This window comes from Haliotis asinina, chromosome 11, assembly GCF_037392515.1.
Source record: "Haliotis asinina isolate JCU_RB_2024 chromosome 11, JCU_Hal_asi_v2, whole genome shotgun sequence".
NCBI classification, from domain to species: domain Eukaryota; kingdom Metazoa; phylum Mollusca; class Gastropoda; order Lepetellida; family Haliotidae; genus Haliotis; species Haliotis asinina.
This window is the reverse complement of record NC_090290.1, coordinates 58,057,467-58,073,928: the sequence shown is the minus strand read 5'-3', so window position 1 is coordinate 58,073,928 and position 16,462 is coordinate 58,057,467. Positions and strand designations below refer to the sequence as shown.

General features: G+C 42.3%; 1 protein-coding gene across 2 annotated transcripts in view; it reads left to right on the top strand.

The window, feature by feature from the left end:
• The window catches only part of LOC137255214 (aladin-like), a 53,575-nt gene that overhangs the window by 34,291 nt on the left and 2,822 nt on the right, over window positions 1-16,462 (top strand). For both annotated transcript variants that reach the window (XM_067792631.1, XM_067792632.1), the window contains 6 exons: window positions 7,689-7,809; window positions 8,621-8,745; window positions 8,902-8,962; window positions 10,352-10,607; window positions 13,615-13,690; window positions 15,392-15,476. In XM_067792631.1, coding sequence (XP_067648732.1) covers window positions 7,689-7,809; window positions 8,621-8,745; window positions 8,902-8,962; window positions 10,352-10,607; window positions 13,615-13,690; window positions 15,392-15,476 — 724 coding nt within the window. The remainder of the gene's footprint in view (window positions 1-7,688; window positions 7,810-8,620; window positions 8,746-8,901; window positions 8,963-10,351; window positions 10,608-13,614; window positions 13,691-15,391; window positions 15,477-16,462) is intronic.

Here is a 16,462-nt window from a genome sequence, read left to right as displayed (position 1 = left end):
ATTAGCATGTACGTCAGTCAGCTGGTTAACATCCTTATTAGCATGTACGTCAGTCAGCTGGTTAACATGCTTAGCTACCAGGTATGTCAGTCAGCTGGTTAACATCCTTAGCAACCAGGTATGTCAGTCAGCTGGTTAACATCCTTATTAGCATGTACGTCAGTCAGCTGGTTAACATCCTTATTAGCATGTACGTCAGTCAGCTGGTTAACATGCTTAGCTACCAGGTATGTCAGTCAGCTGGTTAACATGCTTAGCTACCAGGTATGTCAGTCAGCTGGTTAACGTCCTTATTAGCATGTATGTCAGTCAGCTGGTTAACATCCTTATTAGCATGTACGTCAGTCAGCTGGTTAACGTCCTTATTAGCATGTACGTCAGTCAGCTGGTTAACATGCTTAGCTACCAGGTATGTCAGTCAGCTGGTTAACATGCTTAGCTACCAGGTATGTCAGTCAGCTAGTTAACATCCTTATTAGCATGTACGTCAGTCAGCTAGTTAACATCCTTATTAGCATGTACGTCAGTCAGCTGGTTAACGTCCTTATTAGCATGTACATCAGTCAGCTGGTTAACATCCTTTGATATCAGGTATGTCAGTCAGCTGGTTAACATGCTTAGCTACCATGTACGTCAGTCAGCTGGTTAACATCCTTAGATATCAGGTATGTCAGTCAGCCTGTTAACGTCCTTAGACATCAGGTATGTCAGTCAGCTGGTTAACGTCCTTATTAGCATGTACGTGAGTCAGCTGGTTAACATCCTTAGATATCATGTACGTCAGTCAGCTGGTTAACATCCTTAGATATCAGGTACGTCAGTCAGCTGGTTAACGTCCTTAGATATCAGGTATGTCAGTCAGCTGGTTAACGTCCTTAGATATCAGGTATGTCAGTCAGCTGGTTAACGTCCTTATTAGCATGTACGTCAGTCAGCTGGTTAACATCCTTATTAGCAGGTACGTCAGTCAGCTAGTTAACATCCTTATTAGCATGTACGTCAGTCAGCTGGTTAACGTCCTTAGATATCAGGTATGTCAGTCAGCTGGTTAACGTCCTTAGATATCAGGTATGTCAGTCAGCTGGTTAACGTCCTTATTAGGATGTACGTCAGTCAGCTGGTTAACATCCTTATTAGCAGGTACGTCAGTCAGCTAGTTAACATCCTTATTAGCATGTACGTCAGTCAGCTGGTTAACATGCTTAGCTACCAGGTATGTCAGTCAGCTGCTTAACATGCTTAGCTACCAGGTATGTCAGTCAGCTGGTTAACGTCCTTATTAACATGTATGTCAGTCAGCTGGTTAACATCCTTATTAGCATGTACGTCAGTCAGCTGTTTAACGTCCTTATTAGCATGTACGTCAGTCAGCTGGTTAACATGCTTAGCTACCAGGTATGTCAGTCAGCTGGTTAACGTCCTTAGATACCAGGTATGTCAGTCAGCTGGTTAACATCCTTATTAGCATGTACGTCAGTCAGCTAGTTAACATCCTTATTAGCATGTACGTCAGTCAGCTGGTTAACGTCCTTATTAGCATGTACGTCAGTCAGCTGGTTAACATCCTTATTAGCATGTACGTCAGTCAGCTGGTTAACGTCCTTATTAGCATGTACGTCAGTCAGCTGGTTAACATGCTTAGCTACCAGGTATGTCAGTCAGCTGGTTAACGTCCTTATTAGCATGTATGTCAGTCAGCTGGTTAACATCCTTATTAGCATGTACATCAGTCAGCTGGTTAACGTCCTTAGATACCAGGTATGTCAGTCAGCTGGTTAACGTCCTTATTAGCATGTACGTCAGTCAGCTAGTTAACATCCTTATTAGCATGTACGTCAGTCAGCTGGTTAACGTCCTATTAGCATGTACGTCAATCAGCTGGTTAACATCCTTATTAGCATGTATGTCAGTCAGCTGGTTAACATCCTTATTAGCATGTATGTCAGTCAGCTGGTTAACGTCCTTATTAGCATGTACGTCAGTCAGCTGGTTAACATCCTTATTAGCATGTACGTCAGTCTGCTGGTTAACGTCCTTATTAGCATGTACGTCAGTCAGCTGGTTAACATGCTTAGCTACCAGGTACGTCAGTCAGCTGGTTAACGTCCTTAGATACCAGGTATGTCAGTCAGCTGGTTAACGTCCTTATTAGCATGTACGTCAGTCAGCTGGTTAACGTCCTTATTAGCATGTACGTCAGTCAGCTGGTTAACATGCTTAGCTACCGGGTATGTCAGTCAGCTGGTTAACGTCCTTATTAGCATGTACGTCAGTCAGCTAGTTAACATCCTTATTAGCATGTACGTCAGTCAGCTGGTTAACGTCCTATTAGCATGTACGTCAATCAGCTGGTTAACATCCTTATTAGCATGTACGTCTGTCAGCTGGTTAACGTCCTTATTAGCATGTACGTCAGTCAGCTGGTTAACATGCTTAGCTACCAGGTACGTCAGTCAGCTGGTTAACGTCCTTAGATACCAGGTATGTCAGTCAGCTGGTTAACGTCCTTATTAGCATGTACGTCAGTCAGCTGGTTAACATCCTTATTAGCATGTACGTCAGTCAGCTGGTTAACATGCTTAGCTACCAGGTATGTCAGTCAGCTGGTTAACGTCCTTATTAGCATGTACGTCAGTCAGCTAGTTAACATCCTTATTAGCATGTACGTCAGTCAGCTGGTTAATGTCCTTATTAGCATGTACGTCAGTCAGCTAGTTAACATCCTTATTAGCATGTACGTCAGTCAGCTGGTTAACATGCTTAGCTACCAGGTATGTCAGTCAGCTGGTTAACATGCTTAGCTACCAGGTATGTCAGTCAGCTAGTTAACGTCCTTATTAGCATGTACGTCAGTCAGCTAGTTAACATCCTTATTAGCATGTACGTCAGTCAGCTGGTTAACGTCCTTATTAGCATGTACGTCAGTCAGCTAGTTAACATCCTTATTAGCATGTACGTCAGTCAGCTGGTTAACGTCCTATTAGCATGTACGTCAGTCAGCTGGTTAACATCCTTATTAGCATGTACGTCAGTCAGCTGGTTAACATGCTTAGCTACCAGGTATGTCAGTCAGCTGGTTAACGTCCTTATTAGCATGTACGTCAGTCAGCTGGTTAACGTCCTTATTAGCATGTACGTCAGTCAGCTGGTTAACATGCTTAGCTACCAGGTACGTCAGTCAGCTGGTTAACATCCTTATTAGCATGTATGTCAGTCAGCTGGTTAACGTCCTTATTAGCATGTACGTCAGTCAGCTGGTTAACATCCTTATTAGCATGTACGTCAGTCAGCTGGTTAACGTCCTTATTAGCATGTACGTCAGTCAGCTGGTTAACATGCTTAGCTACCAGGTACGTCAGTCAGCTGGTTAACGTCCTTAGATACCAGGTATGTCAGTCAGCTGGTTAACGTCCTTATTAGCATGTACGTCAGTCAGCTGGTTAACGTCCTTATTAGCATGTACGTCAGTCAGCTGGTTAACATGCTTAGCTACCAGGTATGTCAGTCAGCTGGTTAACGTCCTTATTAGTATGTACGTCAGTCAGCTAGTTAACATCCTTATTAGCATGTACGTCAGTCAGCTGGTTAATGTCCTTATTAGCATGTACGTCAGTCAGCTAGTTAACATCCTTATTAGCATGTACGTCAGTCAGCTGGTTAACATCCTTATTAGCATGTACGTCAGTCAGCTGGTTAACATGCTTAGCTACCAGGTATGTCAGTCAGCTGGTTAACGTCCTTATTAGCATGTACGTCAGTCAGCTGGTTAACGTCCTTATTAGCATGTACGTCAGTCAGCTGGTTAACATGCTTAGCTACCAGGTACGTCAGTCAGCTGGTTAACATCCTTATTAGCATGTATGTCAGTCAGCTGGTTAACGTCCTTATTAGCATGTACATCAGTTAGCTAGTTAACATCCTTATTAGCATGTACGTCAGTCAGCTGGTTAACGTCCTTATTAGCATGTACATCAGTCAGCTGGTTAACATGCTTATTAGCATGTACGTCAGTCAGCTGGTTAACGTCCTTATTAGCATGTATGTCAGTCAGCTGGTTAACATCCTTAGCTACCAGGTATGTCAGTCAGCTGGTTAACGTCCTTATTAGCATGTACGTCAGTCAGCTGGTTAACATCCTTATTAGCATGTACATCAGTCAGCTGGTTAACATGCTTAGCTACCAGGTATGTCAGTCAGCTGGTTAACGTTCTTATTAGCATGTACATCAGTCAGCTAGTTAACATCCTTATTAGCATGTACGTCAGTCAGCTGGTTAACATGCTTAGCTACCAGGTATGTCAGTCAGCTGGTTAACGTCCTTATTAGCATGTACGTCAGTCAGCTGGTTAACATGCTTAGCTACCAGGTATGTCAGTCAGCTGGTTAACGTCCTTTGATACCAGGTATGTCAGTCAGCTGGTTAACGTCCTTATTAGCATGTACGTCAGTCAGCTAGTTAACATCCTTATTAGCATGTACGTCAGTCAGCTGGTTAACGTCCTTATTAGCATGTACGTCAGTCAGCTGGTTAACGTCCTTATTAGCATGTACGTCAGTCAGCTGGTTAACGTCCTTATTAGCATGTATGTCAGTCAGCTGGTTAACATCCTTATTAGCATGTACGTCAGTCAGCTGGTTAACGTCCTTATTAGCATGTATGTCAGTCAGCTGGTTAACATGCTTAGCTACCAGGTATGTCACTCAGCTGGTTAACGTCCTTATTAGCATGTATGTCAGTCAGCTGGTTAACATCCTTATTAGCATGTACATCAGTCAGCTGGTTAACGTCCTTAGATACCAGGTATGTCAGTCAGCTGGTTAACGTCCTTATTAGCATGTACGTCAGTCAGCTAGTTAACATCCTTATTAGCATGTACGTCAGTCAGCTGGTTAACATCCTTAGATATCAGGTACGTCAGTCAGCTGGTTAACGTCCTTAGATATCAGGTATGTCAGTCAGCTGGTTAACGTCCTTAGATATCAGGTATGTCAGTCAGCTGGTTAACGTCCTTATTAGCATGTACGTCAGTCAGCTGGTTAACGTCCTTGTTAGCATGTACGTCAGTCAGCTGGTTAACATGCTTAGCTACCAGGTATGTCAGTCAGCTGGTTAACGTCCTTATTAGCATGTACGTCAGTCAGCTGGTTAACATCTTTATTAGCATGTACGTCAGTGAGCTGGTTAACGTCCTTATTAGCATGTACGTCAGTCAGCTGGTTAACATGCTTAGCTACCAGGTATGTCAGTCAGCTGGTTAACATGCTTAGCTACCAGGTATGTCAGTCAGCCGGTTAACGCCCTAGTTTCATGTACGTCAGTCAGCTGGTTAACGTCCTTAGATATCAGGTATGTCAGTCAGCTGGTTAACGTCCTTATTAGCAGGTACGTCAGTCAGCTAGTTAACATCCTTAGATATCAGGTATGTCAGTCAGCTAGTTAACATCCTTATTAGCATGTACGTCAGTCAGCTGGTTAACAGCCTTAGATATCAGGTATGTCAGTCAGCTGGTTAACGTCCTTATTAGCAGGTACGTCAGTCAGCTAGTTAACATCCTTAGATATCAGGTATGTCAGTCAGCTAGTCAACATCCTTATTAGCATGTACGTCAGTCAGCTGGTTAACAGCCTTAGATATCAGGTATGTCAGTCAGCTAGTTAACATCCTTATTAGCATGTACGTCAGTCAGCTAGTCAACATCCTTATTAGCATGTACGTCAGTCAGCTGGTTAACATCCTTAGATATCAGCTATGTCAGTCAGCTAGTTAACATCCTTATTAGCATGTACGTCAGTCAGCTAGTTAACATCCTTAGATATCAGGTATGTCAGTCAGCTGGTTAACGTCCTTAGATATCAGGTATGTCAGTCAGCTAGTTAACATCCTTATTAGCATGTACGTCAGTCAGCTAGTCAACATCCTTATTAGCATGTACGTCAGTCAGCTGGTTAACATCCTTAGATATCAGGTATGTCAGTCAGCTAGTTAACATCCTTATTAGCATGTACGTCAGTCAGCTGGTTAACAGCCTTAGATATCAGGTATGTCAGTCAGCTGGTTGACGTCCTTATTAGCAGGTACGTCAGTCAGCTAGTTAACATCCTTTGATATCAGGTATGTCAGTCAGCTAGTTAACGTCCTTATTAGCATGTACGTCAGTCAGCTAGTTAACATCCTTATTAGCATGTACGTCAGTCAGCTGGTTAACATCCTTAGATATCAGGTATGTCAGTCAGCTGGTTAACGTCCTTATTAGCAGGTACGTCAGTCAGCTAGTTAACATCCTTAGATATCAGGTATGTCAGTCAGCTAGTTAACATCCTTATTAGCATGTACGTCAGTCAGCTGGTTAACATCCTTAGATATCAGGTATGTCAGTCAGCTAGTTAACATCCTTATTAGCATGTACGTCAGTCAGCTGGTTAACATCCTTATTAGCATGTACGTCAGTCAGCTGGTTAACATCCTTATTAGCATGTACGTCAGTCAGCTAGTCAACATCCTTATTAGCATGTACGTCAGTCAGCTGGTTAACATCCTTAGATATCAGGTATGTCAGTCAGCTAGTTAACATCCTTATTAGCATGTACGTCAGTCAGCTGGTTAACATCCTTAGATATCAGGTATGTCAGTCAGCTAGTTAACATCCTTATTAGCATGTACGTCAGTCAGCTGGTTAACATCCTTCGATATCAGGTATGTCAGTCAGCTAGTTAACATCCTTATTACCATGTACGTCAGTCAGCTGGTTAACATCCATATTAGCTTGTACGCCAGTGTGCAGGTTAACGTCCATGTTAGCATGTATTCCAGTTAACTTGTTCACATGTAGTCAGTTTGCGTGTTAACATCCTTATTAACATTAATCAATATTAATCAATCTGCTTTTTAACATCCTTGTTAGCAGCTGGGTCATTCTGTTTTTTTAACATCCTTGTTAGCAAGTGTGTCAGTCAGCCTCTTAACATCCTTCAAAGCAGGTATGTCAATCTGCTTCTTAACATCCTTGTTAGTAAGTGTGTCAGTCAGCTTCTTAACATCCTTGTTAGCAAGTGTGTCACCAAGTGAACAACCTTGTAAGCAGGAATGGCAGTCAGCTTCTTAACATCCTTGTTAGCAGGTGTGTTAGTCAGCTTCTTAACATCCTTGTTAGCAGGTGTGTCAGCTTGATAACATCCTTTTTAGAAGGTACGTCAGTCAAGTGTCATAAAAGCCCTGGTTGTCAGGTACTTCAGTCAGTGTGTTAAAAGCCCTTGTTGTCAGGTAGGTCAGTCAGTGTGTTAAAGCCCTTGTTGTCAAGTAGGTCAGTCAGTGTGTTAAAGCCCTTGTTGTCAGGTAGGTCAGTCAGTGTGTTAAAAGCCCTGGTTGTCAGGTACTTCAGTCAGTGTGTTAAAAGCCCTTGTTGTCAGGTAGGTCAGTCAGTGTGTTAAAAGCCCTTGTTGTCAGGTAGGTCAGTCAGTGTGTTAAAAGCCCTTGTTGTCAGGTAGGTCAGTCAGTGTGTTAATGCCCTTGTTGTCAGGTAGGTCAGTCAGTGTGTTAAAGCCCTTGTTGTCAGGTAGGTCAGTCAGTGTGTTAAAGCCTTTGTTGTCAGGTAGGTCAGTTAGTGTGTTAAAGCCCTTGTCAGGTTTGTTGACTTACATCTGTGTAAAATCTGGACACTAATTCCTTTGCTTATGCTCCTACTTGCAGACCATCAGCTAGCTCAGTTCAAGTGCTACAGCATTCAGGCCACACCCCAGTGACCAGCCTAGCCTGGCACCCTGATGGCAGCATCCTGTTGTCTGCTGCCCCAACAGACACTGGCATCATGGTGAGACTCATGCACACATCATCAGGTTTTTGGTACATCTTCCTCAGGTTAGGACAAGACATTGAATGTTACACGAGTAATGGGTAGCGCTGTAACGATGCAACAGACTGTCAATAGATTGCAAGTGTTGAGCGTCCCAAAGCAATTGATGGACGGGAGAAACAAAAACTTACCGATGCATCAATAGTATGTGTGACTATTGATAATTTAGTAACTGACTTCCGTTGACAAACATTTATGTTCAGTATTTTGTTTTATATTTTTTTGGGTGCAGACTTGCAGCTTCATTGAGTCCTTAACTGTTTGTTTGATCAGGGTTGCAAGTTTCTTCTCTGTTATTAAAAGAAACTAAAACTGCTTCAGGTTGTTTTTATTTCACATAGACTGTACATTCATTTGGGAAATGACCTGAGGTGAGACAGTTCAAGAAGGAGCTCACTATTGCAGTAGTCTGTTGCAAAAGACTATCACTGTCGCAAATGATGTTTCCCCCTCAAATTCCCCCCAAGTGACAGGCTCCAAGTTTGGCCAATCACTTGCTTTATTATGTTATGGAAACTTTGGAGAGTGTTCAGGGATGTATTAAAACCTGATCCAGTCTATGGAAAAAGTCTTGAATATAGCTGAGTGTGGTGTTAAACAACAAACAGACAAACAAAATTTAATACTTACTTGAATATTCAGCAGCAAGCTGAAATATTTGTGAACATAAACTAAAGAGCTTTGCAAGAAGCATAACAACATCTCCATCCAGTTTGTTCTCCAAGGTCGGAATACAAGGTAAATCCCACAATGTCGTGTCTACCCACAGGCATGGAATGTTCCTATGGAGGTTTGTGTGACACTGCGTCGCGGGGGTGGGGGAGGCGTGTCAGCTTTGAGGTGGTCCCCCGATGGAACCAAGGTGTTAGCTGTGACCCCCTCACCACTGTTCAGGTAGGTTGATAGTGCATGGCTTCATATGTGCTGATTTTTGAGAATGTACATGTCATCAAATCTTCATGCATTAAGGAATCATATCAAGCAGATTAACCTACAGCAAGATTGATACTGTGGATAACGAGGGCTGATCTGACTTTGTGGTATTTTCAGAGTGTGGGAAACAAAGAATTGGAGCTGTGAAACCTGGTCTCGCTTGTCATCTCGTTGTGTGGTAATTTTAGTCTCTATCTATTCATGTACAATGAAACCTGCCATCACTTGTCTAATCTGGCACCTTTTCAAAATCGGCATAAAATTATAGTCATGCCATTTTACAAGGATATTATGATCATCAAAACATTGTCTAATAAAGCATGTGTCTATTCCATATAACACTGTCTAAACTGGCGTGGGCATGAACAGTCCAATCAAGGACGAAAAATGCAATACATTTTATTAATCCTCTCGGCACCCTAGATAATCAGGAAGCAGTGATTGTGCTGTGAATCAAACACTCTAAGCCAGCATAGGTATGAGCAGTACAATCAAGGTCACTTAATACACTATTGGATTAACTGTTAAGTGAGTGATATGTCACTGTCAGAGAGTAAATCAACAGGCAGTGGTTTTATTGACTAGAAGCTCAAAGCCATGTTGGAAAATGGTAGTCACTGTCTAATCCATCACTCTGTCCAAACTGGCATTTCATTTCAGTGGTAGGGAGTGCTGGTTTAGGCAGGTTTTACTGCCCAAAGCACTATGGTTGAGTGCTTGTCATTACACAACAGCTGAAATCCTTGCCAAAGAATGAGTAGATGAACATGCTGCTCCCGGGTCGTTTGTCTTGAGGCCACAAGTACAGATGGAATATTGCCAAGTGCAAAATTAAACACTAACAACAAAGAATGTTCACCACTTGGTCTTTGGTTTGACTAAAAAAATAACCCTAGATATAGTTTCATGTCATCAGTCTCCCCTCACTTTGTACTGTCTAGAAACAGTCAGTTTGAGATTTCATGACACCAAAAAGTTCATGTCAATGTTTCTGCACTCCAGACAATTATCAAGGCTTAGTAATTGTCACCAGCAAACTGTTGGCCTTGTATGACCAGTTGATTGGATAGTCCAATGCTTGTGAGTGTTTATTACATGTCATGACGGCAGCGGTTATTGACCTGGATTATGTGCCTGGCTTGACTGCGCCACACCCATGTCCATGGGTTGCACCGGGTGGTTAATGGCCAAGTCCACCATTGCTGCTGAAATTATACCACAAGCAGCCAGCAATTAACCAGTAGTAACCTTGATTACATGTGGCGGAGCATGGTAGCCTAGTAACACCAGGGCCCAATTCCCTGTATGGGTTCATTGCGTAAAGCCTTTTTCTTCTGTCTTCTCTCTCTCTCCATGGTGATTTTACTGGGTTAATGTTAAAAGCAACATAAACCTATACTCACTGCCTTAATGTGTCTCATAATGGCTTTGTGTATCATCCAGGCCTACACGCAGAAGGCAAAAGGTGATACTGTAATTGGTAGATGTATTCATATTCATGTACAGATTTGTTCTTTGAGAAGAATTTCACAGTAAGGTTTCAGTGTAATCAATGATTTTCCCACAGGCATCATGCTGGAGTTCAGACGGAAGTATTCTTCTCTTCGCCATGGAAAACGATCCAATCATCTACTCAATCAAATTCAGTGCGGGACAGTCACATGATGGAAGCCACATCAGCGTGTCAAACAAGGCCCTCGCTGTGACAGACGTGTCCGAGGTAGACATGCAGACAGTCACTGGAGATGTGGTTAAGATCGGAGGTTCGGTTCATGCAATGGAGTGGGATTCAACTGGTGAACGTCTCGCCATATTGTTTAGAGGTATGGTGGTGAATTTTATAGATGTTTTAAGCATCTGCCTGTACATATTTTCTATCAGTGTGAATGTTCTACACTCAAGACTTCTAGTGTTACAAGTAGTGCTGGTATTGGCATACAACCTGCGATACAATACATCACAATGCTAAAATTTTAGTCACAATGAATTATTGCCAAAGTATTTTGCACTGACAGGGCATAATGTCTTTTTCTGTCAGGCAAGCAAATTTGTATGTCATGCTGTACCAGCTGACTGTCCAATGTTAATTATGATGCTTATTAAGAAAATCAGCCAGTATAGTGGCAATTTTATCAGGACATATATGTGCAGTCATATAATGGTATCTTACATGTCCATGGGCTACTGGATAATTTGTGCTTAGTGATTCAATCTGCAAATAAACTAAGATTTCATTTCATATCTGTTCAAAATGTAGCTGTTAAATTTCACAATGTTATTAAGGTAGGGTTATCTTTCTTGCTATTTATTACTTTTTGATAAATAGTCCAGTAAACATTAACATCAAATACCATGTGGATTTCTTCTTTCATTATTTCAGCATCATGATTATGTCATAAAAATCAGGGCAAGTGAAAAATTCGTCAGGACAAGTCACTTTCTTAAAGTCATTTGCCCCATGGCAAATATTTAAACCCCTGCATTGGTGTATCATTGCATATGTTAGTTATCATATCAGGATATAAAAGACTTTGTCTTGATTCACTGTATTGGCGGCCCATGGATTGATGCATCAATGCATATTAATGCATCGTCACACCACTAGGTACAAGTGGAAGAAATTTGATGCCCTTTCAGTTTGTCTGTGGCAAAAAACAAAATAGCATTTTGCATTCCTGAGAAAATGTCTAGCTGCAATGTTGTAGTGTCTGTAACACTTAAAGCAAATCAGACTCGCCATAGTTCCGTGTCTCTGTTGTTCACCTGAGTGCTTAAACAACAGGTTACCATGGTTACAGTCCACATGACATAAAATTCATATAACGGCTAAAACTACCCCATATTGCGGAAATGCATCATTTAAAAAATCCTACCCTGAGGATCCTGGGTAGAATAGTCTTTAGAAACCCATGCTTGCCATAAAAGGCGACTATGACTAACGGGATTGGGTGGTCAGGCTTACTGACTTGGTTGACATGACATCGGTTCCCAATTTCACAGCTCAATGGTCATGCTGTTGATCACTAGATTGTCTGGTCCAGATTTGATTAATTACGAACCGCTGCCATATAGCTGGATTCTTTTTCATAGAGATCATCCTTGGCGTACTTATAAGCATTAAAATGTTCTTTTAATTCTTGACACAGCTGTAACCATATTTTGAATAAAAAATATGCACAAAACAAAAAACATTTTTGTCTTGTGAGACCACCCCCAGACCCGTGACAGACAAGAGCAGGTAACTCCAAAGCAATAACCTCAAACCAAACACTTCCTTATCTGTCGCTCGTCAGTACGGACCTGTTCAGATTGTGTTCTTCCAAGCTTCACTGAAGTTCATTCTTGTTCAAGACGAGTAGCGCTGAGACTCAAACTATATGTATCGTTTCTATATTAGACGCATGGGTGCTCTAGAAATTGTTTTTACAGTGCTATTTGTCTAGACATGTAACTATTTCTTGTCCCCACCTGCCTGCCATGTGGCCTGTCAAGATAGAGGATGGGAATTTTTTCCCGCCAAATTGTTTACCATGTGCTACAGTAAGTCTTTTTGCGGGGGATACTCCACAGCAATTTCTGCCTTCCATATACCTGTTGACTGTGCATTGTTGGGGCAGCACCCTCTAGTTCAGCGTTTTCTAGCAGGTGTGGACAGGATCCGTCCAGCTATCCAGCTGCTTTCACGCTGCTTTTACAGCTCTCTTTGACGTGCTCACGTCTTAGATGTTTGTAAGACCCTTAATGCTTATATCAAACGAACAAAGGACATTCGGAAGAATGATCAGTTGTTCTGCTGCTATGGTGGTGGTAAGACTGGCCTTCCAGCGAACAAGCAGACCATCTCTAGGTGGCTTGTCTCAGTCATTTGTATGGGATACACCTCGAAAGGTCGTACACCCCCTGAAGGTTTTAAGGTTCATTCGGTTAGGGCAGTGGCGACGTCTAAGGCATAAGCGGCAGCCCTGCCCATTGAAGAGATCTGCTCCGTGGCTATATGGAGCCAGACGAGCACATTCATCCGTCATTACCAGTTGAACAGACTATGCTCGGTATGGCCAGTCAGTTCTCACCAGTGGGCAAGGTTCGAACTCTCTTGGTGATTGAGCCTGACCTCGCAACTGGTAAGAGATCATTGACGAGATAGCTGAAGCAATCAGACTGGTGGTGGTTTTTACCATATACTTTCCAGCTTTTATCCCGGTGGTGGGTTCTATTATGGTGGCAGGTTTTTTTTGGTCTAGACTGTTTTGAGACTTCCCTAGCACCTTGGCCAGTGCCAGAGTGTTCTCTGAATTGTGTCAGTTGCCTGTCCTGGCTCCCGTTTTGTACAATAAAAGGCAAGGGGAGGGGGGGTTGCAAATTGGCACCCAATCTTGTTTTTTGTTTTGTACATATTTTTTATTCAAAATATGGTTACCACTGTGGTCAGAATTAAAAGAACGTTTTAATGCATATAAGTACCCCAAGGAGAACTCTATTCAAACAATCTGCAACCTCTACAGGTTTGTTCGAATATTGCTGAGTGTGGCATAAACTAAACTCACTCATTCACTCAGTTCATCTCAGAATTTAGTATTTTAGTAGTGAAGTTACCCTGTACATGATGATTGGATCATAAGAACATCTATTAAATAAATTGCTGTCTTTTGTGAGTGGTAACAAAAATATAACTTAACCACGTATATTGAGGTTCTCCTTCACCTGACACCGGGCAAGCAGTCCAGTAATGTTCTGTATGCAATACCAAGAAGATGACATGAATGATATTTTGTCTTGTACGTGTTTATTGCCAGAAGGATCATTTTTGTTCTCAATATTTTCTATCAACAGGGCATGACAACAAAGCGTGTTCTTATGTTGCTGTATTCAAAACCATTACACACCCGGTTATGGAGATCCTACCATGGTACGTAATATCTTTGTCAGGGTAATCACACACTACTTTCACATTTTGTCAGTGCAGGTATCACAAAACGTGCACCTGGTTATGGAGATCCTACCATGGTACATAAAGTCTGTCAGGGAAATCACACACTACTTTCACATTCTGTCAGTGCAGGTATCACAACTCACACACCCGGTTTTGCAGATTCTACCATGGTACATAAAGTCTGTCAGGGAAATCACACACTACTTTCACATTCTGTCAGTGCAGGTATCACAACTCACACACCCCGTTATGGAGATCCTACCATGGTACATGAAGTCTGTCAGGGAAATCACACACTACTTTCACATTCTGTCAGTGCAGGTATCACAACTCACACACCCTGTTATGGAGATCCTACCATGGTACATGAAGTCTGTCAGGGAAATCACACACTACTTTCACATTCTGTCAGTGCAGGTATCACAACTCACACACCCTGTTATGGAGATCCTACCATGGTACATGAAGTCTGTCAGGGAAATCACACACTACTTTCACATTCTGTCAGTGCAGGTATCACAACTCACACACCCTGTTATGGAGATCCTACCATGGTACATGAAGTCTGTCAGGGAAATCACACACTACTTTCACATTCTGTCAGTGCAGGTATCACAACTCACACACCCTGTTATGGAGATCCTACCATGGTACATGAAGTCTGTCAGGGAAATCACACACTACTTTCACATTCTGTCAGTGCAGGTATCACAACTCACACACTACTTTCACATTCTGTCAGTGCAGGTATCACAACACATGTACCTGGTTATGGAGATTCTACCATGGTACATAAAGTCTGTCAGGGAAATCACACACTACTTTCACATTCTGTCAGTGCAGGTATCACAACTCACACACCCTGTTATGGAGATCCTACCATGGTACATGAAGTCTGTCAGGGAAATCACACACTACTTTCACATTCTGTCAGTGCAGGTATCACAACTCACACACCCTGTTATGGAGATCCTACCATGGTACATGAAGTCTGTCAGGGAAATCACACACTACTTTCACATTCTGTCAGTGCAGGTATCACAACTCACACACTACTTTCACATTCTGTCAGTGCAGGTATCACAACACATGTACCTGGTTATGGAGATTCTACCATGGTACATAAAGTCTGTCAGGGAAATCACACACTACTTTCACATTCTGTCAGTGCAGGTATCACAACTCACACACCCCGTTATGGAGATCCTACCATGGTACATAAAGTCTGTCAGGGAAATCACACACTACTTTCACATTCTGTCAGTGCAGGTATCACAACTCACACACCCTGTTATGGAGATCCTACCATGGTACATGAAGTCTGTCAGGGAAATCACACACTACTTTCACATTCTGTCAGTGCAGGTATCACAACTCACACACTACTTTTACATTCTGTCAGTGCAGGTATCACAACACATGTACCTGGTTATGGAGATTCTACCATGGTACATAAAGTCTGTCAGGGAAATCACACACTACTTTCACATTCTGTCAGTGCAGGTATCACAACTCACACACTACTTTCACATTCTGTCAGTGCAGGTATCACAACACATGTACCTGGTTTTGGAGATTCTACCATGGTACATAAAGACACTGTCTTTGTCTTCACACTACCCTCACATTCGGTAAGGGCACAATCACTATTGACTTTGTTGTCTATGGTTTTTGCAGTGGACTGGTGAGAGGACAAGATGGTGAACTTGCTCACTGCCTCAGCTTCAAGCCCAATTTCGACCAGGGGGCCCTACTAACTATTGTAAGTCAATACAAGTCTCACTCTATCAAACAATGATCTTTAGTTTTCCTTATCCTGCCTCATGCTTATTTGCTTGTCTCCCTCTACTATCCGAAGTTTTAGTGGAAATTTTAAATCCCTTTAAGTTCCCTTCTTCAAAAGAGGATGTAAAATCATACTCACCCATGAGTACCCTCCCTTTCCTCCATATTTGGCACCAATACTGGTGACATGACCAGCCATATTTGCCACTGCCTCCTTCTTCACCCATGAGGAAGGTTATGTGGGCGACTTGGGGTCCCTATACCGCACATTTCTCTTGTCTATTTTAGTCTTTAATCCAAATTTTGTGGTCAAACTTTGTGGTCAAACATCGTCTGAAGAATTTAATCAATATCTATTTAATATTCTAAGACGTGTAGGGACATAGTGAGACAGTATCCATTAGTTATGTCGGGTACGGCAAATGATTGCCCTAAGAACTGTTTACTGATTGCTGCAACTAAAGTACTAGGGAAATGTCAGTCGTATCTCAGGAGTGTGACTTTTGGTGAAAGACGCTGTACCGGCTAAGAAGAGATCTGTGTTGAGGGAATCTTCTGTATCACAGTGTAAGCGATCTAAACTGCAGAAGACGTTTTCATCAACTACTACGAAGGGTCGTTCCTCCATGCAGGATATTGTGCCTCTGGGTGAAGCGTAAGTTTTTGATGACCCCCTATACTTCTACCAGAAGTACCTGTCACCCGTACCTGCGAAGGCAAGGACTGCTACTGCAACTGCTACGCAAAATATCTCAGCAGATGATTTACTTTCAGTGCTACATGACTTACCTTTGGTGCAGCCATTTCGATGAAGGCTGGCAGGTCTGCCAGTACAGCAGACGTACATGGTAGGTCAGAAGAGGCATCATTATTCTCTAATGAATACTCCCCTTCACAAAGACCTACACGCGGAGCACAGGACTTTGATTGCTGGCTCTTCATGGAACAGTTCACGCTACACAT